This window comes from Rousettus aegyptiacus, unplaced genomic scaffold, assembly GCF_014176215.1.
Source record: "Rousettus aegyptiacus isolate mRouAeg1 unplaced genomic scaffold, mRouAeg1.p scaffold_m13_p_4, whole genome shotgun sequence".
NCBI lineage: Eukaryota > Metazoa > Chordata > Mammalia > Chiroptera > Pteropodidae > Rousettus > Rousettus aegyptiacus.
This window is the reverse complement of record NW_023416307.1, coordinates 55,675,852-55,700,986: the sequence shown is the minus strand read 5'-3', so window position 1 is coordinate 55,700,986 and position 25,135 is coordinate 55,675,852. Positions and strand designations below refer to the sequence as shown.

Here is a 25,135-nt window from a genome sequence, read left to right as displayed (position 1 = left end):
CACTTCTTTACCACAAACGTGGACATGGGGGTAGGATGTTGGGTACTGAAGATGGGCCAGATTGTCAGCTCCCTGGAAAACAGGCATTTCATGCCGTCTTTTTCAGTTCAGTATTTTAAAAGGTCCTCCAATGACCTTGACTATAAAATATCCTGTTTAATGATATCTATTGTGAGGTGCTATAGAGTAGGTATAGCTTGTTAAGTTCCTTCTCTGACATCTGGCTGGGCAGCCATGGGCTGGGCACGGAAGGCTCTGGAGTGGCTCTGGTTTGCTCTTAAGGACTGGAAGTGGTGAGGTTGGGCTCAGGTGTTCAGACCAGAGTGAGCCTAATACCAGTGCAACTGCTCATTTCGTTGCCCAGGGTTCTTTTTAGACATATGAGGTTGTTTTTTTTGTTGTTGTTGTTGTTTTTGTTTTTGCTAGAGCTGCCATAACAAGGTGCCACAGACCAGGTAGGTAGCTTAAACAACAGAAGCTTATTGATGCACCATTCTGGAGGCTAAAAGTCTGAGATCAAGGTGGCAGAAGAATTGGTTCCTTCTGAGAGCTGTGTGGGGGAATCTGCTCCAGGCCCTTCTCCTTGGCTGGTTGTACATGGCCATCTACCCCCTGTGTCTTCACATCATCTTTCTGCCATGTCTGTGTCCAAATTTCCTCTTCTTATTAGAACACCAGTCATATTGGATTAGAAACCAATCTAACGGCCTCATTTTAATGTGATTACCTCTGTAAAGATTCTATCTCCAAATATGGTCACATCCTGAGGTCTTGGGGTTTAAGACATCAATATATGGATTTGTGAGGGTGCTCAGTTTAGCCCATAACAATATCGGTCTTATCATGGTCTTTAATCTTCTTTGGTCGAGCAACATTCATTTTTTATTTGATATTTCATCTCTAGATATGAAAAATATTCACAGATTTTGGTTTCAGAAATGATGCAGCTTTTGACAAATGAGTCTGAGTATTGCACTAGCTGATTTTAATGGCTATAAGCCCCTGTTTCTTTCTTCTTTTCAAGAATAACTTTCTTCCTTCTAAGAACAGATGATCTCACCTTGAATCTTTCTTGTTTTGCCTTTTTTTTTTTTCTCCAGGAGATGTACCTCCTACTCAACAGCCGAAGTGCACCGACTTCCAGAATGCCAGTCTTCTCCGAGGCACCAGTCTAAAAGTCCAGTTTCTCCTCTTCACCCCTTCGAATCCTAGCTGTGGGAAGCTAGTTGAAGAAAGTAGTGATATCCAAAACGCTGGATTCAATGCCACTTTGGGAACCAAACTACTTATCCACGGATTCAGGTGGGAGCTAACCAATCAGTAGGATCACCTCAACCAAAAACTAGAGAGTAACCATAGGAAGCTAGTGGAGAGTAAGAGGAGGAATGGATTTACCAACTGTCACATGTTCCACCCCTCACCTCCTGCTGCCCTTGAAGGTGTCTCATAGCAACATGAACACACATTATGTTGTTAATTCTCGCGTGTCATATATGTTACTCCTCCCCGCAGTCCTTGTCCATGCATTCTCCAACTAAATAGGTGTGATCCTGAAAAATCACTCCAGCACGTGGGTCCTTGGTTTCCATATTAGAATAAAAGGGAGGCAGTAGAGGTGGTCTCAGTGATCTTTTCCTTCCTGAAGCATGATGTTGTATGCCTCATCTCAGCCAATGAACTCATAGACTTTATGCAATATACATATGACATATTATTGAATTGTACACTTGAAACATATATAACTTTATTAACCAATATCACCCCCAATAAATTTAATTTAAGAAGTCATAGGCCTGGCACAATCACTCAGAGGGTCACAAAATGGTGTTTTTATCCAGAATTTTATTTCTTCTTCTTCTTCTTCTTCTTCTTCTTCTTCTTCTTCTTCTTCTTCTTCTTCTTCTTCTTCTTCTTCTTCTTCTTCTTCTTCTTCTTCTTCTTCTTCTTCTTCTTCTTCTCCTTCTTCTTCTTTCTTCTTCTTCTTCTTCTTCACTTCTTTCCTGGTTTCATGACCTGAGAAATCTCCACTTATAAGTGCTACTTCCATCAAACCCAGAGGCTAGAGTTTCTCAGGATCTAGACACATCTCTTCTTCAATTTCTTTCATGCCCTATGGTCCAAATTTTGTTGTGAAATATAGTCATTGAGTCTCAACTCAATCCCCATTCTTTCTTCCAATATCTTCTCTCCAAAGCCCACTGACAAGGCCAGGAACAGAAAGGTTGCAAGGAGGAAAGAAGGAAAGAATATGGTGAAACAATAGCACTAGAGAGCAACTAAAATTGGGGTGCCCAATGATGAGGTAGACACACAGGCACTGCACAAAGGATCACCATTTCATCGTCTCTGGGTTGTCTGCTCCTGAAATCCCTAGACTCTGGGGACCCAGCCATATCCATCCTTAGGCATCTCTCCTCACTCTTGTGCCAAAGTCTCTTCCCTAGCAAATCTTACATTTTGTCGCTATCCAAGGCTGGGTGTGTACCTGCAACCCGGGAATAGCTGGAGAACTCATCAGGCTTGCCACTCTGTGTGCTCCTGGAGCTCCCAACGCCATGTTCCATGGCACATGCCCAGTCTGTGCTCCTCTGTCCCCATGAGCGTGCTGTTTGTTCCTGTAATGCAGGCCCTTGAGAAAGCTTCTTTCCTAATCCCAATCACTTGGGGAGTTTTATGAAATTTTTAAAAATCATTCTCTTTCTTCCAGAATAGTGCTCTTATACTAGTTCCAGAAAGGTAGCAACTATATCTTACTTTTCTGTATTTTTTACAAAGCACCTAGCATACTGCCTGACTCATTTGGTGAATGAATGAGGGAGTGAATAAATGAAGGAATAAATGAAAACATCCTCAAGGAAAGTGCCTGTATTCTAGAATGAGAATTAAGATTGCAAATCTTAACTCTAATGCACAAAGATATCTTTTCTCTCCCATGAATAACAAGCAGGGTCAGTCAATGCATATGGTTTGTGCAACTTATGCACCACGGAAAGGTGCCTGACTGAGGGCTGGTGAAGCTCAAACCCAGCCTCAGCATGAGGCACCCTATTATAATTTACTCAAAGGCTCCATGTGTGCAGGCAGAAGCCCTGGTCACTTTGGGATTATGTCCTCTCTAGGCTCAGAATGCTGCATGATTTACTATCCATATATTTTAATTCCCTACTTTTGACTTTCTTTTTCTGGGTTTATCCTGTTAACAGAGGTTTCCATGACAATGGAAATGGATTTAGCAGCTAATTTTCTTATCATTTCTTGGCCCCATGTCTAGGGCTTTGGGAACAAAGCCTTCCTGGATTGAGAAATTTATTGGGGCCCTTCTGCGGTCAGCAGATGCTAATGTGATTGCTGTGGACTGGGTGTACGGCTCTACAGGTATCTACTTCTCAGCCGTGGAAAATGTGATTAAGCTGGGACTCGAGATCTCCCGTTTCCTCAGTAAACTCCTGGTAGGTGCAGAAGAGCCTAGGGTGATTTTTGGCTGCTTATGGAGGGGAGAGGGGTCAGAAGAAAAAAAAAAAAAGCAACTCATGAGAAGGAGCCTTAGAGTAGAAGCAGAGCCACCAGTGTGACTTGCTGGTCTTTGGTTCAAATCTCGGCTCTGCCGCTGATAGCTGACTTCGAGAAGGTTATGAAACCCCTCTGAACTTCCCTGCCCCTCCTCTGTAAACTGCGCACTGCATATCAGACAGAATATGCCATTGGCCAGCTTTAGTCATATCTCAGAGGGAATGGCCACGGTCAGGACTCACACACTGGGCACCAAAGGGAAAATGAGGGAATTGTCAAGGCAGGGAGCCCAGGAGGAAGGCAAAGGAATACTGGGATGAAAATTCTGCCCTCTTCCGTCCCCGCCCCCTCCAGCCCCGCACAGGTGTGTGTAACAGGTATCTCATGCCCAGAGCCCTCTTCTGCTAAAGCCGCAGGGGAAAGTATGAGCCTGTGAGGCCAGGGGTTGCTGGGCCCCAAATGCAATTCACCGTAAATGCCCCTTGTAGGTGCTGGGTGTGTCGGAGTCCTCAATCCACATCATTGGTGTTAGCCTGGGAGCCCATGTTGGGGGCATGGTGGGACATTTCTACAAAGGCCAGTTGGGACGGATCACAGGTAACATTCTTCTGTGCCCATCTTCTCAGGTTTAGGATTAGAGGAACAATGTCCTGGAAATGCTCTTGCTGAGGCAAGTAGAGGAGAGTGTGGAACTTTTGGTGTTTATGTAATAGAGTTATCTATGACCACTAAAATTTATTTATTGTGGCCCTTTTGCATAAATGATATTGTGTTATTAATGCATGATCTCTAATGTTAGCATAAGAGGTCATGCATTACTTCATAAGCCTAGGTTTCTATATCTATAATGTAAAAGGAAGGAAGGAAGGAAGGAAGGAAGGAAGGAAGGAAGGAAGGAAGGAAAGACGGAAGGAAGGAAGACACTTTAAAATGGAGTGGGAACTGCCATCCCAGAGGAACTGCCTTGCACATATTATGCCTCAAACCTTAGAATGTTAAAACACAGCAAAACAACCTTTATACTGGGCCTAAAGCAACATTGCATCCCAAAGAACTGTTTACAAAGGTAACAAGAAAGCAGATATTATGACTACCCACAGATGAATACCAAACTAAATATTAAAAACATTTTTTAGAAGTAACATCTATCACTATGCTAACATATCAGCACCCATAGAAATACCTTCCTTCTATTGTTGTAATTGTTACCCTTCCTCTTCTCGTAAATATCCCTTCCCTTTGTCTCCTAAATATTACTTGGGCTTCTGCCTGAATCAGTGTTTCTCGATTAGCCAGTCTTTTTGACCTCAAATAAACGCTCGTTGTCTCTCACTTTTTAAACATTTTTTATTTTTCAAATGGAGTTGACATTCAGTATTATTTTGCATTTGTTTCAGGTGTACAGCATAGTGGTTAGACATTAATATAATATATGAAGTGATCCCCAGATTAGTACCCACCTAGCACTATACACAGTTATTACAGTATTATTGACTATATTTTCTATGCTGTACTTTACATCTCCATGACTATTCTGTAACTACCAATCTGTATTTCTTTATCCCTTCACTTTTCTCACCCAGCTCCTTAAAGCCCTCCCATCTGGCAATCACCAACTTGTTCTCTGATCTATGACTCTCTTTCCGTTTTGTTTGTTTATTTTGTTCTTTAGATTCCACATGTAAGTGAAATCATATGGTATTTGTCTTTCTCTGACTTATTTCACTTAGTATAATGCCCTCTAGGTACATCTGTATTGTTACAAGTGGTAAGATTTCATTTTCTATGGCTGAGTAATATTCCATTGTATATATGAACCAGCTCTTCTTTATCCAATCAACTATTGATGGGTACTTAGGTTGCTTCTGTATATTATTGGCTCTTGTAAATAGTGTACTGTGAACATATATCTTTTAGAGTTAGTGTTTTGGTTTTCTTCAGATAGATACCCAGAAGTGCAATTGGTGTGTTATAAGGTAGTTCTATTTTTAATTTTTCAGGGAACTCCAAATTGTTTTCCATAGTGGCTGTACCAACTTGCAATATCATCAACAGTGGGTGAGGGTTTCCTTTTCTCCACATCCACGCTAACACCTCTCCCATTTAGTAGTTCGTCTTTTCATTTTGTCGATGGTTTCCTTTGTTGTGTGAAAACTTTTTAGTTCGATATAACTTCAATTGTTTTTTCTTTTTTTGTTTTCCTTGCCCAGGGAGGTATATCAGTAAAAATATTAATAAGAGCAATGTCAGAGAGTTTGCTGCCTATATTTTCTTCTAGGATTTTTGTGGTTGCAGGTCTTACATTTAAGTCTTTAATCCATTTTGAGTTTATTCTTATATTTGGTCCAGTTTTCCCAGCACCACTTATTGAATAAACTGTCTTTACTCCATTGTAGGTTTTTGCTTCCTTTGTCATAGATTAGTGACCATAATAGGTATGGGTTTATTTCTGGACTCTCTATATTGTTCCATTGATCTATGTGCCTGTTTTTATGTCAGTACCATACTGTTTTGATTACTATACCTTGTAGTATAGTTTGATATCAGGTAGTGTGATACTTCCAACTTCATTCTTCTTTTTCAAGATTGCCATGGCTATTTGGGGTCTTTTATGGCTCCATATAAATTTTAGGGTTATTTGTTCTAGCTCTGTGAAAAATGCCATTGATATTTTGATAAGGATTGCATTGAATCTGTGATTGCTTTGGGTAGTATGGATATTATAACAAAATTAATTCTTTCTATCCATGAGCATGATATATGCTTCCATTTATTTGTAACTTCTTCAATGTTTTATAACATTTCAAGTATAGGATTTTTATTTTCTTTATTAAATTTAATCTCAGGTATTTTATTTTAAATATTTGAGATGCAATTGTAAATAGGACTGTTTTCTTAATTTCTCTTTCTGATAGTTTGTCATTGGTGCATAAAAGTGCAACTAATTTCTGAATATTAATTTTGTATCTTGCTAATTTACTGAATTCATTTATCAGTTCTAATATTTTTTTGGTGGAATCCTTAGGGTTTTCTATGTATAGTATTATGTTTTCTGAAAATAATGACAGTTTTACTTCTTCCTTTTTAATTTGGATGACTTGTGTTTCTTTTTCTTGAGTGATTGCTGTGGCTAGGACTTCTAATACTATGTTAAATAAAAATGTACATCTTTGCCTTTTTTCTGATCTTAAGAAAAACACCTTTAGCTTTGTCTTGTTGAGTATGATATTAGCTATGGGTTTGTCATATATATGGCCTTTATTATGTCGGGGTACATTCCCTCTATTCCCACTTTGCTGAGTTTTTTTTATTATTATAAACGGATGCTGGATTATGTCGAACACTTTTTCTGCATCTATTGGATATGATCATATGATTTCTATCATTTCATTTATTATCTTTCTATTTGTTAATGTGGTGTATCACATTATATGATTTGTGTATATTGAACCAACCTTGCATCCCAGGAATAAATCTCACTTGATCATGATGTATGATCTTTCTAATGTCTTACTGATTTTGGTTTGGTAATATTTTTTGAGAATTTCTGCATCTATGTTAATCAGGGATATTGGCCTATAATTTTTTTTTTTTTGTAATGTTTGTCTGGTTTTGGAATCAGGGTAAAGGTAGACTCATAAAATGAGCCTGGGAGGCTTCCCTTCTTTCGAATTTTTATGAATAGCTTAAGAAGAGTAGATGTTAGTTTTTCTTCAAATGTTTGGTAAATTCACCCATGAAGCTGTCCAGTCCAGGACTTTTTTGTTGGGAGTTTTTTGATTACTGATTGATTTTGTTAGCAGTAATTGGTCAGTTCAGATTTTCTGTTTCTTCTTGATTCAGTCTTGGAAAATCATATGCTTCTAGAAATTTATTCATTTCTTCATATTTTCTTATAATCCTTCACATTTCTATGGAGTTAGTTGTCACTTCTCTTTCATTTATGATTTTATTGGGTCCTCTCTCTCTCTCTCTCTTTTTGATAAGTCTGGTTAAAGGTTTATCCATTTTGTTTATTTTTCAAAGAACCAGTTCTTGATTTTATTGATATTTTCTGATCTATTTTTTTTTTTTTTTAGATTTTATTTCATTTATTTCTACTCCGATCTTTATTATTTCTTTTCTTCTATTTGCTTTGGACTTTGTTTGCTGTTTTTTTTTTTTTCTAGTTCATTTAAGTGTAAGGTTAGATTGCATATTTGAGATTTTTCTTGTTTCTTGAGGTAGGTCTGTAGTGGTATGAATTTCCCTCTTAGGACTACATTCACTGTGTCCCATAGATTTTTGAGTCATTGTGTTTTTATTTTTCTGTGTCTCAAATTATCTTTTGATTTCTTCCTTGACCTCATTGTAAACTCATTCATTGTTTAGTAGCACGTTATTTATTCTCCATGTGTTTGTGTTAATTTCAGTTTTTTTGTTGTATTGATTTCTAATTTCATACCACTGTAGTAGAAGACACTTGATACGATTTCAGTCTTTTTCATTTTATTGAGACTTGTTTTGTGGCCTAATATATGGTCTATTTTGGAAAATGTTCCATGTGTACTTGAGAAGAATGCATATTCTGCTACTTTGGGGTGAAACGCACTAAAAATATTAAATCCATCTGATCTAGTGTATCATTTAAGGCCGCAATTTTCTTGTTGATCTGTCTGGGAGACCTGTCCATTGACGTCAATGAGGTGTTAAAGTTGCCTACGATGATTGTATTACTGTCGATCTCTCCCTTTATGTCAGTCAATATTTGCTTTATATATTTAGGTGTTTATATGTAAGGTGAATAAATGTTTACCAGGATTATGTCCTCTTTTTCAATAGATCTAGTTATCATTATGTAATATCTTTCTTTATCTCTTAGTATAGCTTTTGTTTTAAAGTCTATTTTGTTTGATATGAGTATTGCTACCCCAGCTTTTTTTAAATTTCCATTTACACGAAATATCTTTTTCCATTCCTTTCAGTCTGTGTGTGTGTGTCTTTCGATCTGAAGTGGGTCTCTTTTATACAGCATATGTGCGGATCTGGTTTTCCTATCCATTCAGCTACTTTATGTCTTTTGATTGGAGCATTTAATCCATTTACATTTAAAGTTACTATTAATAAATACATAATTCTTGCCATATTATTAGTCATATTTACGAGATTTTCTTCCTTTCTTCTTCTTAATATTGGCTTGGTGATGATGAATAACTTTAGCTTTTTCTTTGCCTGGAAAGCTCTTTATCTCACCTTCAATTTTAATTGATAGCCTTGCTAGATAGAGTGATCTTGGTTGTAGGTCCTTGCTTTTTTATCACTTTGACTATTTCATACCAATCCCTTCTGGCCTGTGAAGTTTCTGTTGAGAAACTAGCTGACAGTCTTATGGCAGATCCCTTGTAAGTAACTAGCTGCCTTTCTCTTGCTGCTTTTAAGATTTTCTCTTTGTCGTTAACCTTTGGCATTTTAATTATGATGTATCTTGTTGTGGGCCTGTTTGGGTTCATCTTGTTTGGGATTCTGCCCTTCCTGGACTTGTCTATTTCCTTCACCATGGCAAAGTTTTCAAATTTTTCAGTCATTATTTTTCAAATAGGTTCTCAATTCCTTGCTTTTTCTCTTCTCCTTCTGGTACCCCTATGATGGGGATGTTGTACTTTCGATGTTGTGCTAGAGGCTCCTTAAACTATCCTTATATTTTTGGTTTCTTTTTTTCTTGTTTTTTGTTTTGTTTTGTTTTGTTTTTTGTTTGTTTTTTTTTTTTCACTCTTCCAATTGGGCATTTTCTGCTACTTTGTCTTCCAAATCGTTGATTCAGTTCTCTGCTTCCTCTAATCTGCTGTCAATTCTTTCTAGTGTATATTTTATTTCAGTTATTGTATTCTTCATTTCTGACTGGTTTCTGTCAGCCTTCAGTCTTACCCGATGGCACAATCTCTGCTGATTTTTACATCCAGATTTTGTGTAAATCCTCTTCCTGGCACTGGAACCCTGGTCTGGGAAGTCTCGGCATGAGGTTGGAGCCCTGGCTCTTCTGGCAGGATCTCCTCAGGCAAGATATCCTTCCCCATACTTCAGCACCACATGTGGATGTGCAGCCAGCTTTGTTTGCATCTCTACCCCTCCTACCCATACCGAAGTGGCCTCTTCTTTATATCCGTAGTTATAGGAGTTCTGTTCAGGTAGTCTTCAGAGGGATCTCCAGGTCGATTGTTCTATATTTAGTTGTAATTTTAATGTGGTCATGAAAGGAGGCAAGCACAGTGTTTACCCACTCTGCCAACTTGACTGGAACTCTCTAAAATATTTCTCTTATCCTTTAAGAAAGTATGCAGAGCATGATGATTTCCTTAATATCTATTACCTCTTTTTTCTTTAACACCAGAACTGCTGGATTTTAGCTGGGCACATGGTCATTCACCTGTCACTTACTTTAAAAGGCCTTTCATTTTTAGGTTAACATTAAGTTGGATTGTAACAGCTCATATCTCCTTGGCCCACTGTGGAAGTCACCTTTAATCAATATGCTAAATACTCGCAAACATACAATATGCTTTATGCTTCAAGAGCTACTCTCAATCAAAAAGGGGCTAAAGTTGTGTGGCAAATACCCTCCAATAGAACAATTCTGAGTCATGTTTTACAGAGTTCCTCAGAGAAGCTCCGGTGAGATGGGACCCAAGTACCCAATCTGATGATCCATTTGTTAAAAATTCTCTTCCTTCTATGACTCATTTTCCAACTTCCTTACTATGTTTTCTGTGATCTTCTCCCAAATAAGCTACTTGCATTTTAAATCCTTGTCTTAGGGTATGCTTTTGGGAAGGAAGAGGGAAAGGGATTCAAACTCAGACCTGCGGTTAGTAATATTTGCTTCAGTGTTTTCGTGAGGACTATAGTGTATAAAATGAACCAGCATAAGGCTTGACACAAAGAAATTTTTGCTGAAAAAATTATAGCTGTTGTTATTACTATATGAAGATTAGTATTATTCATATTAACCATTACCGAATGATTGGTGTTATCAAGCTCATCTTAGAGCCAGAAAATGTGGGTTATTGGGAGGTTAGAGACAATAGAGTGGGAGTTTCTGGATTTCGAGTTAGTTCTCCACCCTTAGGTTCTTGTTTTAGGAGACTCGGACTTTGAAGGACTGCCAGGGTAGGTGTGTGGTGTGTCTATGAGGATTCCTGTGACTGAGAGGAAAGGGTGCCCTGACATCAGTCTGTCTCTGCAGGCCTGGACCCTGCTGGACCGGAGTACACCAGAGCCAGCCTGGAGGAGCGCCTAGACGCTGGAGATGCTCTTTTTGTAGAAGCTATCCACACAGACACAGACAGTGAGCTGGGGAACATTCCTGGGTGGGGGAATGAACACAGGGCAGGGGTAGGGGGCTAGTACCTAGCTGTGTGGCTCTGGGAAGATTCTCTTTCCCTCTGAGCTGCTGCATGATGAGGAGTTTCAAGTCTGATCCAGCACTGTCATTTTCTGACCACTGAGATGCAAGTTTCTATTTTTAGCCAGCAACAGCTAGAGATTTCTCATATGTGAATCAAATGATTCAACACTCTGATTCAACTCTAAATCTTGGGCTGAGGTAGTATCAGAGTGGGCACTGCTACATGCTGACATATGTAAATGTTATACTGCTTTTTCAGGGTGGCTATGCCTGGCCACAGAAGATTGGGGCATTTTATTTCTGGGACAGATTCTCAGACCTCTGAGGGGAGGAGCCCAGCCCTCAGTCCAGTGAAAAATGAGAATTCCCCTCTCTGATAGTGACAGGCACAGGAAAGACACAACTCTGAATCCATTATGATCAAATTAAGCTCTTCTCTCTGGCTGAGAAAGGGGATGAGCATTCCTTCTCATTTTGACTGCATATCAAATGCCCATGAGTCTGTGTTAGGCCCTGTGCTCAGCACGGTGGATGATAGAAGAAGTAACATCTGATCCTACCAGAATTGTTTATAGTTCAGATGAGAAATGTCCATGTCTCATTCCCTTTGATCAGAACCCTTCTTTTAGCATTCAAGACTCAGATTCATGATTCCGGAAGAAATCGAAGCAGTCATATTGTTCAATTCTCTTTCCCACCTTTATCTCATGGATAGGAAACCAAAGCCCACAGGCCTCTGCTTAAGTGCTTACCTGGGTTAACTTACCATGTTAATTAACAAGATTATCCCCTTCTGTCCCTAAATTTGTTAAATAAGTAACTTATTAAGTCCCTACTTACCTGAGCTAGATTTTTCAGTGCCCTTCAAAGTTGGAACCTCCTTTTAATGTGACCAAAGGAAAAAAGAACATTCCATTTATGCAATCAATCTTTATTGAGCTATATAGTAGGTACTGAGAATACTGCAGTGAATGAAGCATCATATGAGGTCCCTGACCACATGGAATTTACTGGCTAATAGGCCATTCATTAAGTTATTCCTTTAATAAATTTTTATTAGGCACTCATGTATGCCAGGTACTGTGCTGGTATTGAGGATATAGCAGAAAAAAGACAGGTAAAGGTCCTTCTGATGCGGACCTTGCATACAAATAAATAGAAAAGGTAATTACACATTGTGATTATGATAATGAAGGATATGTGTAGGGGGACTTGGGTAGAGGGTCTACTTTAAGTGGGATTATTGAGGAAGAAGTCTGTCCAAAGACATATTTGAGGTGAGGCTTTGCAGATGTGAATGAGTCAACCCTGAGAAGAGCTGGGAGAAGAACATTCTAGGTGGTGAGGACAGTCAAAGTGAAAGTGAGCTGGGACAGGACAGAATGTAGTAAGGCCCTGAGTGAAGTTGCAGAGTCGGGGAGAAGGACCAGGCTAGCCATGGGAATCAGTTTAAATTTTATTCTATAATCTGAGAACAGGGGGGTGGTGATTTAGGTTTCCTTAAAACATTACTGTGGTTGCTATGCAGAGAATGGACTGCAGCAGGGCACCAAAGGGATTCTGGGGGCACATTAGAGGGTGTTTGCAGTAAGAGTCTGAGTCTGTGGTCTCATAGTACTCAGGAGTGAGGTGGGCACCCATTCAGTACAGATAGTAGGTGGGCTCCCAAGGTCACATCTCAGGCTGTGCTGTCAGTGGACTCCGCTATGCAATCTGGAAAATACACACCTGCAGTAAGAAGGTAATGGAGTTCTACCTTCTTTCAGATTTGGGTATTCGAATTCCTGTTGGACATGTGGACTACTTCGTCAATGGAGGCCAAGACCAACCTGGTTGTCCCACCTTCATTCATGCAGGTCAGAAAGCCTGAGAGAGTTGCTGTTTGGCTTCCCCAGATACCAAAATTCACCATCAGCCTTCGTATTGAGTCAGCCAGTGTGGGCCACAGGATGTCTTATCTTCCAGTGTCCTTTGCTACCTCCCATAATGCCTCAGCAAGCACTTATGAATGGATATCTTTGAAGCCCAGAAATTCTGGGGGAGAGGAGCCTGAAAGTGAAAGCCCGCATCATCCATATGCTGCTTTCCTCACTTCTTAGGCCCCGCCATGATATTACATCACTCAAGGAAATAATCTCTATTCTTCCTGAGCCCCGGTTCGTGGTATAATCCATACTAACTACATCTTCTGCAGAGCTTAGTTGCAGCAGAAGTAGACTGATGTGCCCAAAGCCAGCTAGCCAAAGGATCAATTCACTGCATGACCATATCCCCAAACTTACTAAATTTAACAGTTCTTCAAAATTGTTTTGAAGATAATCTTCTTAAATACATTCAACAAATATACATTTCTTCTTTTCTAAATATATTTTTCTGAAATGTTGTTTTTGAATATCTACATATTTACCGAATATATTCTTTTTAGCATCATTTTAAATAACATTAAATTTGTCAACAGATATGCATTGGGAGTTTTTCAGTCTTCTTATATTCTTCTTATGAATATAGCCAACCTATCAGCATTTCATGGAAATCAGGAATTTTATCCCGATTTCTGTTTACTCTCTTTTTTAGTATCTTCTTGCTTTACCAAGTTTTCGACATTTTAAGGATTCTCTGGACAATTATATTGAATAACCAACCACTAATCAAGTTCACCAAATTTACCGATTTCCCAAAAATATGCTTCTTTTAACAATTTATAGGTTTTTTTTTTTATCAATTTCGATCAGGTGGGATAGTCTAGTTTTAATGGCTTTTGAAAATTTCTGTGGTATTTAGTTGGCCACATTTTATTTTTTCTTCATAACACAACTAGAGAAGAGTTTCATTTATGTCTCCCAGCTCCCTGTCGCAGCTGGAAGGAGCTTGGCTCTAGAGTGTCCCAACCCTGGGTGGAAAGGAAAATCAACCCATAGCTCAGATGTGGTTACTGTTTTCAGAGTTGGGGGTGGGGAAGTCCCAAGGTGAAAGAGAGAGTCTGAAGACCCCAGAAACCTGGAGTTATGGCTTACCTAGCTCTAGCCAATTAAACCAATGTGAGTTATTGTAAAATTTTAAATATTAAACAAAAACAATAACAAGAATACCAAATTTTTAAAAAATTGAGTCATTTGGCAAACTCAGCATTATCAGTCCTTTGGCCAAGTGAACTTCAGCACATCAGCTTTCAGGGACTGACTACAAGCTGCTGCTGACTCCCTTGATTGTCTCATTGTTGGGTTGGGTATAATGAGATTGTTAAAAAAAAAAAGTTTTTGTAAAAATTGTTTGTCTGGGTGATGATGAGGAAGGTAAAATGTGCAGCAGACAGATATCCATTTTGAGAAATAAGGTCAAGGTCACCAACTGTGTATGCTCTCATTTTCTGAGAGAGTTTGCATATTCATGGAAGAATAGGCCTCAAATTAAGCAGTATTTTCTTCATATATTAAGCTTAAGTATCACCAGAAAATGAGAAAAAAGAATGTAATAATCATATCCAGTAATACTGTGTAAATGTGTTTCGGGGGACATCCCATGTTTTTATAGCTTCCTGAAATAGAATATTCAGTAGAGTTACAGTAAGTAGCCTGAGGGAGTTTCCATCTGGCTTGAAATAAAATCTTGGTTTTATTTTTCACCCCTGTTCAGGCTACAGTTACCTGATCTGTGATCACATGAGGGCCGTGCACCTCTACATCAGCGCCCTGGAGAATCCTTGTCCTTTGACGGCCTTTCCCTGCACCAGCTACAAGGCCTTCCTTGCTGGACACTGTCTGGATTGTTTTAACCCTTTTCTGCTTTCCTGTCCAAGGATCGGTAACTTCTATCTCTTTGGCTTCCTTTGACAATTTGGGGAAAGTTCAAGTCCTGATAGTTGTCACCTCTTTAAATCCTGATCTCTTGTGGTCAAGACAGCTACACAATTGGGGTAGAGAAAATGTAACCAATAAGATATTCAGCCTCTTCTCATCTGGAAGATGGCATTGGCCCTTCGTGTCCCACCCCTCACCCTCTGTACTGCTGCCTGATGCCATACTCGCTCTGCACACACCCTTTGCACACATAGTCCCTCTCCTGCAAGTCCAGTTTCAGGACACTCTCTAGAAACATTGGTACAATCCTAAGCCCCTACTTCTACTTGCAGACTGGATGTTTGACATAGGTCTTTCTATCTGGGCCAGCTATTCTTGAACTCCTGATAGACCTTAAACCAAGTATTGTAGAGGATTCCCCAAGAGTGGCACATGCGACCCACTTCAGAGTTGTGAGGCTGTGGTGACCATGTGGCAGCTGGAGAGGTGCCTAACTGCTGGTAGGCTTGGGCACATTCCTGGATGATCCAGGCCAGTTGGGGAGAAGAGCTCGGGGATGGCTGAGGAACCTGGCCTCAACTCGCCTGTGCAGATCATTGCTGGGAACCTCCTGGGGTTGTCCAGGATGAAGGGCTCCAGCGAAAACTCTGAGAAGTATAACTTGTTCCTTCCCCTCCTTCACTCTTCTACCTCTCACCACTGGCTGCCACTAAGAGCTGCATCAGCTTTCGTCATTGCCTTACATGAATGAAATGGATACCAGCTTGACAAAATGGTAAAGTAGGACTAGCTTCTCATGACAAAGCAGATCAACATTACTTTCTACTGATTGGGCATATGTCACAATTTCCCGCAGATATGATGGACTGGCTGGTGAAACAACCACTTCAGACAGTGCCCAGTTTCATCCCTCACTACACTTTCCCTGGCACTGAACACCCTAGAGATGCTAACTACTTGTATTCTCAAGAGTATTTCATGTATCCTTACCCTGTGTTCCTTTGCCCAAACTGTCCTCTCTGCCCAGAATGCCCTTCCCCAACTTGTCAATCGCTATTCTTCAGGTCAAGCATATCCTGTGCTCCGACCACACAGAATACAAATACCATTAAACAATGGTCTTATAGGTTGTTTTGCAAGTTGAAGACATAATTTCAAATTTCTTAGAAATACCTCCTAAGAATGGGTCACATGATCTGAAGAATGTATTGCCTATTTACTTGTGTGTTTATCCCCTGATGGACTGAGTTGCATGTATCCTGGGACTCATCATAGAGCATGACACATAATGAGTATGCAGTGTAGCTGTTCATAGGATGAATGGGTGCATGAATTAATCAATATGTAGCTGGGTGCCATAGGACCCTGAAATGGCCTGCTCAGGGCCCTCTTGTCTTTGTTTCTTGACTTCCAGCAATGGTGGAACAAAGTGGTGTCAAGATAGAGCCACTTCCCAAGGAAGTGAGAGTCTACCTCCAGACAACTTCCAGGGCTCCATACTGTGGTGAGTTTGGGGAAAAATGAATGGCTCAGCTATGCCAGTGTGTTGTCCAGCAGAGTTAAGGGCTCTGGCTTAGGCTGTGTCCAGTCCAGCACGGTAGCCAAAGTGGGAGGTAAAAAACTGAGAAAAAGATATCATGAGATGGATGGGGCACAGCTGCTACTGGCCTCAGATTGAACCAGAACTTTCAGAGCTTGTTCAACCTGTTACTCTACTATGGATGAGGACTGAGGAGAATTTACCTATCTATACACTGATTTTAATTCCTCCTCCTTCCTCCCCACCCCCAACGGAAATCTGCCCTCCAGTGTGGGTTCTCTCTAGAGTGGTATTTGGGAGTTCCTTTGGCTTCCTCCTTCCTGAATACTTTTTTACCTGCTCCTTGGTGCCCATCCTGTGCATCTCCTACCCTGGTGGCCCTCCTAGGTCAGGATCCCTGAAGAACACTAAACTCCCTCTCTGCCTTCCTTCCCTCTTACATACATATTCTCTGTGTTCATTGTTGCTTCTAACCACTGCATTTCATTGAAGCTAAGGTGCCAATGATTGTAGAAGGTATTAAATGTGAGAGAAAATAGAATCTATGAAATATGTGTTACTGGCTGAACCATCATCTTTCCCTTTGCTATTTGCATCTTACCTGGGGTGACTCTAATTCCTGGATTATCCTTGTTCTCCTGGGTTCCTGGGTTTATTGTGTGTACAGGACAAAAATATGTTGGTTAGGATGATAAATTATATGGCCATGCTAATTCTAACTGATTTTCTGATGAGCTTTTTGTCTGCTTGGTGGAGAGATCTTTGTGGTCATAACTTCCTGGTTCTAGAAAGCCTGGTGGGAAAGGCAAAAGCCGGTTGTCTTCTGAGGGATTCATCATCCTCCCTGGTCATATCTATCAGAGGAGGGTGTGAGGAAAGGGAGGCTCTGAGAGACTAAGTGATGTGCCCAAGGCTACACAGCTGGGTAAAAAAGTCAGGATTCAATTCCAGGCCTTCTGACTCCAAAATCTACCCTCTTTCCATTCCACCACTTGCCTCCACCCTCGCTTCTTTGCCCATCTGCCGAGAACGTGCCATATTTCTCGGTTAGCCACCCGTCCTCACTGCCCCCTTGGAGGTCAGCCTGAGGGAGGATGCTTTGTTCAGTGGCAGAGGCAGCGCTGTGGGGAGCAGATGTCCAGCTCCACTTCCAGCTCCTGGGCAGCTTTGCAGCCACCTGCACTGGCTCCTCCCTGTCTGCACAGCTGGGCTAACCTGCCGCAGGGAGCCTGGGGAGCACTGGGAGGGAGGTTACAGGCATTTTAAGGTCCTTGTTGAGTTAGATTCATGTAGCCATTATTTTCCCAACTGTTTTATATTTATTGTGAGACCCCACCCCCATTCCCCCAGAAGCATTGTTCTGTCTGTTCAAAAACATCAGAGGGTTGATATCTATTTTTATTTTCCCCGATTAACACTTGAGGAACTTGAGGATCTGTGAAGACAGGTAATCTGTTCTAGGTTACACAGCTACTAAGAGGTAGAGCTGAGATTCCTAATTATACTGCTGCTCTTTGGGGTTTTTTGGGCACTGCAACCACAGACCAGTCATCTGCTCTGCTTTGGTTTCCTAGTGCATCATAGCTTCGTGGAGTTTTACTTGCAGGAACCAAGAAACAAGGACACCAGCATTGTGGTCACTTTCCTTAGCAGCAATGCCACCTCCTCAGTCAAGATCACCATGTAAGTAGGTGTTCCTCATGGCTGGCCTCTCTTAGGACATAGTTCCTTTTTCATTTCACACACACACACACACACACACACACACACACACGGACAAGCACTGTGTCATCATTGATGGGTGAGCCTAGCGCCTAGCCCAGTAAGCTGGGGCAGAATCGACCACAGACGTACTCACAGACATGTGCTGGGCAACTGTACCAGGTTCAGGAGCAGCGCTGGGTCTAAGCATAGTGTATTCAGACAAGAGCAGATGAGGCAGGTAGGCAGCAGTGATGGGGTGTCCCCAAAAGGTGGCGAGAACATATGAATTTGGTCTCTGATAGGAAACAGTGCTCAGGAATCCAGGCGGAGGGCATCAGGGATGTCAGCAAGTAGGAGGGCCTCAGCCACTAGCACAGAGATGGCTGGTCAGTACCTGAGCAGGGGGCAGTACTAGGTCAGTCACCAGAACAGAACTGCAGGCAACATGTCAGCTAGCAAATAAATGCAAGGAGAGGGCCAGCAGGCTTGATGCTGAGTAGTGCCAGCACAGTTCTTATAATGGAGGCTGAGCATTTCCTTCCCTTGTTGGGCTACATTTGGGCCTATCAGCTGGTTGGGACCAGGCTTGAGGTGGGAGAGCAGAGAACCTTAACTCTAGGGCATCACATGCCTAGAGGGGATTGAAACTCAGCAGTTCATGTTTCTTTAAAAAGCAATTGGTTAGTTACTCACAAATCAGTAGGAGACACAATAATTAGATAAGTCGTTATCTCAGTCAGGGTTTAGTCCAGAAACCAGAGCCCAAGTCAGGTAGGTGGTCCAATGTAAGGAATTTAACTCAGGGTGCCAATGATAAATTGAGAGTGTTGGAAACCCCAAAAGAGGATGGAGACACAATGCAGAGATCAGCCACAGGAGGGGCCACTCGCACCCCAGGGCCGGAGGGACAAAGCCAAGGGAGGTGCTGGCAGAGCACAAGTCAGAGGTGGGGCTGCTGGCAGAAGCTGGAAATGGAGGAAACGCAGCCCCTCAGGAATGATTGCCCAGAGCAGTCGCCTACCTGTGCGTGTCTCCTGTGCATTAGACCTCTCTGGAACCTGCCGCAGGGGGAGCCTGAGAAATGTGATTTGCAGGAGAATGGATGGAGCACAAACAGGACAATGACCAGTGTGCACACATAGAAATGCACAATTGTCAACAGTGGCAGGTGCTATGAGAACCTGCAAGAAGGATCCTGACCGAGTACGAGGAAATGATGCTTGAGTAGAGATTTAAAGGTTCACAGGGGTGACCCAAACCAGGGGTTAGTGATAATATGACACTGAAAGTGGGCAACGGCGGGGGGTGAGGCCTAGTGAGAGGAGGCTGGAGGGGCAAGTCAGGACCAGACTAAGCAGGACCTTGAAGGACAGATTAAGGATTTGGGTTTTCTATCCTGAGAGAGTCTGGGGAGCCACTGGGAGTTTTAAAGAAGAGAATGACCGGATCAGATTTGGGTTTGGGTACCATTCTCAGGCTGCACACAGTAACCGTGCTACCAGGAGAGGCAAATGGCTGCTGAGACGAGCACTAATCTTGGCTCCCAAACACCCTGCCACCAGTCAGGGTTCCAGCTCGCCAAGGCCACATAGCAAAGAGGGCAGGCAGTCAGGACCCCAACGTGCATCTTCAGGTGCCTACGTGAGTCCTGCTGATTGTAGCTAAATAATTTTCCTCAGATCATTTCAAGGCTGTTATTTCTAGAGGGAGGTTTTCAACATCTCTCCAGCTCATTGGTAGATGAGCCGACAATGGCAGGGGTTGTGACAGTGACGCACACACAACTCGGGTTGCACTCACCTGGAGAGCTTTGGAAAATACCACCGCCAAGCTCCACCTCTGACCAGTCACGGCCCAATCTCCGGGCACGGCCTCAACGGCTATGCTTTTAAAGGCTCCCCGAGTGATATGATTTGAATGGACAGCCACAAATGTCTTCACCCCTCTCCCCAAAGATTTGTATTACTCTTTTGAAGAACGCTCTCAGAACATGATTATCTTCGATTCCTTGGATTTTCTTTTCTCTGGCAGAACAGTAATTTTTTTAAAAGCAGGGGGCGGGTGCGGGTGGGTGGGGTGGTTTGTGTGTGCGTTCTTTCCCCTACTTCATATAGCTTTATGAAACCTCAAGATTTTCTTCTAATTGGAAATTTTACTTGGGCCAAGTCCTCAGGCTCCTCACAGAGTCCTTCATACTCCAAGTTTGCAAGCTTCTCCATCCAAACAGCTTCTTAAAGCAAACAGCTTTCTTATTTTTATCTCTGAAATATTTCAGGACAGTTCTGAAATGTATTATAAAAGGAGTAGCTTTTTAAACAAAGTTATACAGGATCTTCCTCAAAAGGAAGACACAAACTATATGATTAACCTTGGGTTAAAAAGTACATGAGGAAGACATTTCATCACCACAGACACCAGAAAGGAAAGGGCAAACACGCTGGCTGAATCACGTCCCCACTCTTCCTCTTTTGCACAGTCCGCACAGCCTCTGAGTTCAGAGAGGACTCAAAAGGGTTGGCGGCCAGGACCAGGGCACAGGAGGCAAATCCCTTCCCTTCTCTCCCACAGAACACCCTTAACGCTCTGTGAGGTGGGCCTGGCCTGTGCCAAGCTTGGTGACTTTCTTGGCTGGCCTCTTTTCTCTAAACTGAGTCTTGCCTTTCTTTAGGGTCCCACATGCCTTTTTGTAGCAGCTCTCTAAGTTGATCACGTCATACTCCGCCCTCCATCTTTGTCACAGGACTCGGGTCCAAAGTGGTTCCTGAATCTTACAAACCAGTGGGATTCGGAGGGTCAACGCCAACGCTGCAGATTACGAAAGACTTGGGTCCTGTTTTCACCCAGGCTAAGTCAGCACTACCAAACCAGATGATTCAAGCTCAGAGCTGGCACATGAGAGAGAGAGGCTTAGGACCTGGGGCTGTGTGATTCCGAAGCCACACAGCTGGGAAGAGACAAAAGCTGGATTTCACCTCAGCTCTATCTGGCTTCAAAACCTATATTTTTGTTTGTTTCTTTGTTTTTTTACCATCCGTACATTTATACTCAGTCTAAAATAGAGTAGCCCTAAAACAAGGCTCCCCAATCCCTGAGCCATGGGCCAGTACTAGTCTGTGGCCTGTTAGGAACTGGGCTGCACAGCAGGAGGTGAGTGGTGAGCCAGTGAAGCTTCATCTGTATTTGCAGCCTCTCCCCAGCGCTAGCATCACCGCCTCAGCTCCACCTCAAATCATCAGGTATTAGATTCTCATAGGAGCACTGGTCCCTGGTGTCAGAGGGTTGGGGACTGCTGCCCTAAAAGAGGGCTTTACTTCTAGGTTGGTGGATCTGAGAGTTAGGATCTTTTCCAACTAAAAATCTAAGAACGAGGGACATTTTTCCAAATGTGGAAACCCCAGAGCTACTATTTTGCTGCAGTGTCCACTTGTTTACTTTAAAAAATGAACAAATATTTTCTGACTCATGTTCAAAGGTGTGTGTGTGAGCAGAGGGGCTGGTGGAAGAGACTGTGGACCCCACCTTCAAAGAGCTAATTCTTGTGCGTGATGGCTGACCAGTGCTGCCAGCAGAGCCCCATAGGAGCCAAGGGGAAGCAAAGGCCAAAGAGTTATGACTTACTCTCCCTTTCCCTTACAGACCTAGACAGCAACTGCATGGGAAAGGAGTCCTAGCTCATCCCGATCCTCAGTGCCAGATACACCAAGTGAACCTCAAGTTGCAGGCTTCCCACCGGGCTTGGAGAAAAGACCGGACTACGATCACAGGGCAGTTCTGCACTGCTCCTTTGCCCGTCAATGACAAGTAAGCCTAGCATCTGCCCTGCCCCAGATACAGCCACGAAGGCCAGTCCTGACCTTAGTGAGGTGACACTTGAGGTGCGATCTCATCACAGTGATTAGCTTCTCTGATGCAGAAATGACAAAGACCTAAGGTTTTCCTGAAACTCCTGCAGGGCCATCTCGGGTTCAGGATGTTAGGAAGCCGAAGAGGGTGGACTTTAAATCTTCACCTCCACTTCGGTATAAGAAACTCCATTTTATCTGAATATGCATATACACACACACGTGTGTGTCTGTGTGTATGTATGTGCGTGTATATATATATATATATATATATATATATATATATATATATAATATTTTTAAATTTGGTTTCTATATAAGATTTTATTGGAATAGAGATTGCTAACTGCATTTCCCCCTTCTCCTTAGCCTCCATTGGTCACATTTGTGGCTCGCTATCCCCTTTACCCTGCCTCTAGCAGGCATTTATGCTATTAGTCTTAACCACCCCAGGCCCTCAGAGGACAGGAGTAAGCTCCCATAGTAGATGACTGCAGACTTCTTTAACTTGATAGCATGGAAACGTAAGAGCAGACAGCTCCTAGCCCTTTCTCCTGACCAAAAAGAACCTGTCCTGAGCACATACCCTTTTGTTGTTCTTCTCTTGCAGTAAAATGACAGTCTGCTTACCTGAGCCAGTGAACTTACAAGCAGGTGTGACTGTTTCTCGTGACCTGAAAATAACGTGTGCATAGTATAAGACGGGGAAGGCCACATCTCCCTGGATTTCGGGTGGGGGGTGGGTTTCAACTTATTTTAGGCCATTACTACTAAGAAGGGAGGCAAAGCTGTTGTTTATTTCTCCCATACTTCGCCACCTTAGAGGGGAGAGATAGCTTATTTCACAGAGCTTTATCTTTATTTCCAATTTGAAGAGACTTACACAGATACCATTTCAGCTTTCCTGTTCATACTTAAGAGCAATTACCCCCACATCCTTGGGCATCTGTACCTAGGATTCAATAGAAACGTATATAGGGAAAACGCTTTTTTAAAAAATAAAACTCCATGAAATATCTGAATCATTTATTGTCTTATTGGAATGAAATTCTGTAACATACCCAAAACGTGATTTATAGTCTGTGGGATTGGAGAAAACAGTAGACGCTGAATTCTCTGTATAGAAATAAGAAAGAAGTGCTTGGAACCAGAGAAGGATGGAGAGAAGGGTGGACTATGGCACCGTTCCCGTCCCCTGGCATTGCCTGTTCCGGATATCTGGAAGGTCTAGGGGATTAGAGAGAGCTCTAGGGAATATAGGTAGATTTTCTCTGGGTCAGTTTCCTAAAGTTTGACCTTTATAAATAAACTTGTATCTGGCAAGAGACAGAGGTGCACTCAAATTGGGTAATTTGAGGGGAATTTAATAAGGGACTATTTACAAAGGTGTTAGTAGAGAGCGGGGAAACCATGTGGAATGGCACAGTGTGTGGGGCTAGCAGCTGTGGGAGCTGCTGCTCCCAGCAAGAGGAAGGAGCACCAGAACCTGGCGCCAGAGAGGGCTGTGGGACCTTCAGTCAAGGGACACGGTCGCCAGGGAGGGAGAGAGCCAGAGAGACGTTCTTCGACCTCACGCTCCTTTCTTCCTCATTCTCCTGCTAGTGGTCCCCATTGAGTGATTCCAATCGCAGGCTGGAGGGCAAGAGGTAATTGGTGTGGCCCGGGGCATAAAGCAGGGCAGAGAAAGGTGGAGAATGGATGTAGGGGTGGGTGGCGGGGAAAGAACAGAGAGATGTGGCCCACACCGTCACCATTTTCTCCACAGCCAGGATTCTTCCCCTGGATTCCTCTATGCTTAATGGTTTTCTTTAAATTAACCCCTATAAAAATTATTTTAATCACTTTTAAGTGTACAATCCAGTAGTACTAAAGATGGCCACATTGTTGTGCAACCATCACCACCATCCATCTCCAGAACTCTTTTCATCATCCCAAACTGAAACTCTGAGGCCATTAAACAGTAACCGCCCCCCCCACCCCCACCTGTCTTCCTTCCAGCCCCTGGTAACCACTATTCTACATTCTGTCTCTCTGCATTCTACTTTCCTAGGTACCTCATACAATCATACAATGTTGGTCCCTTTGTGACTGGCTTGTTTCATTCAGCATAATGTTTTCAAGGTTCATCCACATTGTAGCATGTATCAGAATTTCCTTACTTTTAAAGGCTGAATTGTATTCCATTGTGTTTATAAAAGACATTTTGTTTATTGACTCACCCATTAATGGACACTTCTGTGAATACGAGTGTGCAAATATCTGTTCGACACTTTTTTTAAAAAAAAAACCTAGATAAATGTACTCTGAAAGGAAACTGCTGACTTGCTGATTCCTTCTCCACAGTAAAGGCAGGGTGACTGATATAAGCAACAGGCTGCAATTGCTCCTTTTGGGCCTTGTTACCAAGATGACCAAGAGTGAGAGTTTTGGCCTTTGTCTAGTCTGTGCAAATGCAACCGAAGGGACTGGTGATGCTATGTGAATACTGTTAACCTAAAAATAAAAGCCAAAGCGAGAGGCAGCAAGCATTCACTTAAGAAAAAGAATAGCTGTTCAGGAAGCACTGATTGAGGAAGTTCAGGAAGAAACCCAAATAGTGTTTCCATTAGGAGATGGAGGCAAGGGGTATTTATGAGAAAGGGAAGGGGCAAAATTATGTGAATGGAAAGAAGGAATTTCTATAAATGCAGATAAGCTAACATAATGATGTAATTCTAAAGAATGTCTTTAATTTTCAGACTGGTAGTCATAATGTCTGCTTTCTTGTTATGTTTCCAATTCGGGGTATGATGTTGCCGTAGGCTCAGTCCAAAGGTTATTTTGCCCAGTTTTAACACTCTCAAGGCTTGAGGAGTAAGACATGTAAGGTAGTTTTTTGGTACGGCAATTCTAACTCCTTTTTAAAGTGGCCTCATTTATATTATTTTTCAGAATACTCACATACGTGCTTTATTTTCTGCACTGTCAATCAGAGCTAGTAGAAGATTATCATGTCTGAAAATCTTACACGTCCCCCAATATGCAGGCTTGGAGTTCTTTCCAAGCTTGCTTGCTTGCTCGCTCGCTCGCGCTCTCTCTCTCTCTCTCTCTCTCTCTCTCTCTCTCTCTCTCTTTCTTTCTTTCTTTCTTTCTTTCTTTCTTTCTTCTTTCAAAACCAAACCCCCTTCTTTTTTTTTTTTTTCACTCCCTCCCCTTACTCTACCCATATTCCTGGCAAGAGTTTCCCTAGAGACAGTCTTACCCTGACTATATTAAGTTTCATTTCCTGTTTCTTCAGTTTCATGTCATTGTAACGTGTTTACCATCCTGTTGGACATTATTTAGCACACAGTTCTTCCTTAGTTTTCCCTATTGTTTGTTG

At 42.1% G+C, this 25,135-nt stretch overlaps 1 protein-coding gene across 1 annotated transcript in view; it reads left to right on the top strand.

Annotated features, from left to right (window-relative positions):
* PLA1A (phospholipase A1 member A) overlaps positions 1–22,796 on the top strand; it is a 30,750-nt gene extending 7,954 nt beyond the window's left edge. The window contains exons 2-11 of the mRNA XM_016140138.2: positions 1,101–1,302; positions 3,272–3,449; positions 3,999–4,107; positions 10,730–10,831; positions 12,658–12,747; positions 14,525–14,692; positions 16,103–16,192; positions 17,803–17,911; positions 21,569–21,733; positions 22,385–22,796. Coding sequence (XP_015995624.2) covers positions 1,101–1,302; positions 3,272–3,449; positions 3,999–4,107; positions 10,730–10,831; positions 12,658–12,747; positions 14,525–14,692; positions 16,103–16,192; positions 17,803–17,911; positions 21,569–21,733; positions 22,385–22,469 — 1,298 coding nt within the window. The 3' untranslated portion in view covers positions 22,470–22,796. The remainder of the gene's footprint in view (positions 1–1,100; positions 1,303–3,271; positions 3,450–3,998; positions 4,108–10,729; positions 10,832–12,657; positions 12,748–14,524; positions 14,693–16,102; positions 16,193–17,802; positions 17,912–21,568; positions 21,734–22,384) is intronic.
* Positions 22,797–25,135: the final 2,339 nt, after the last annotated feature.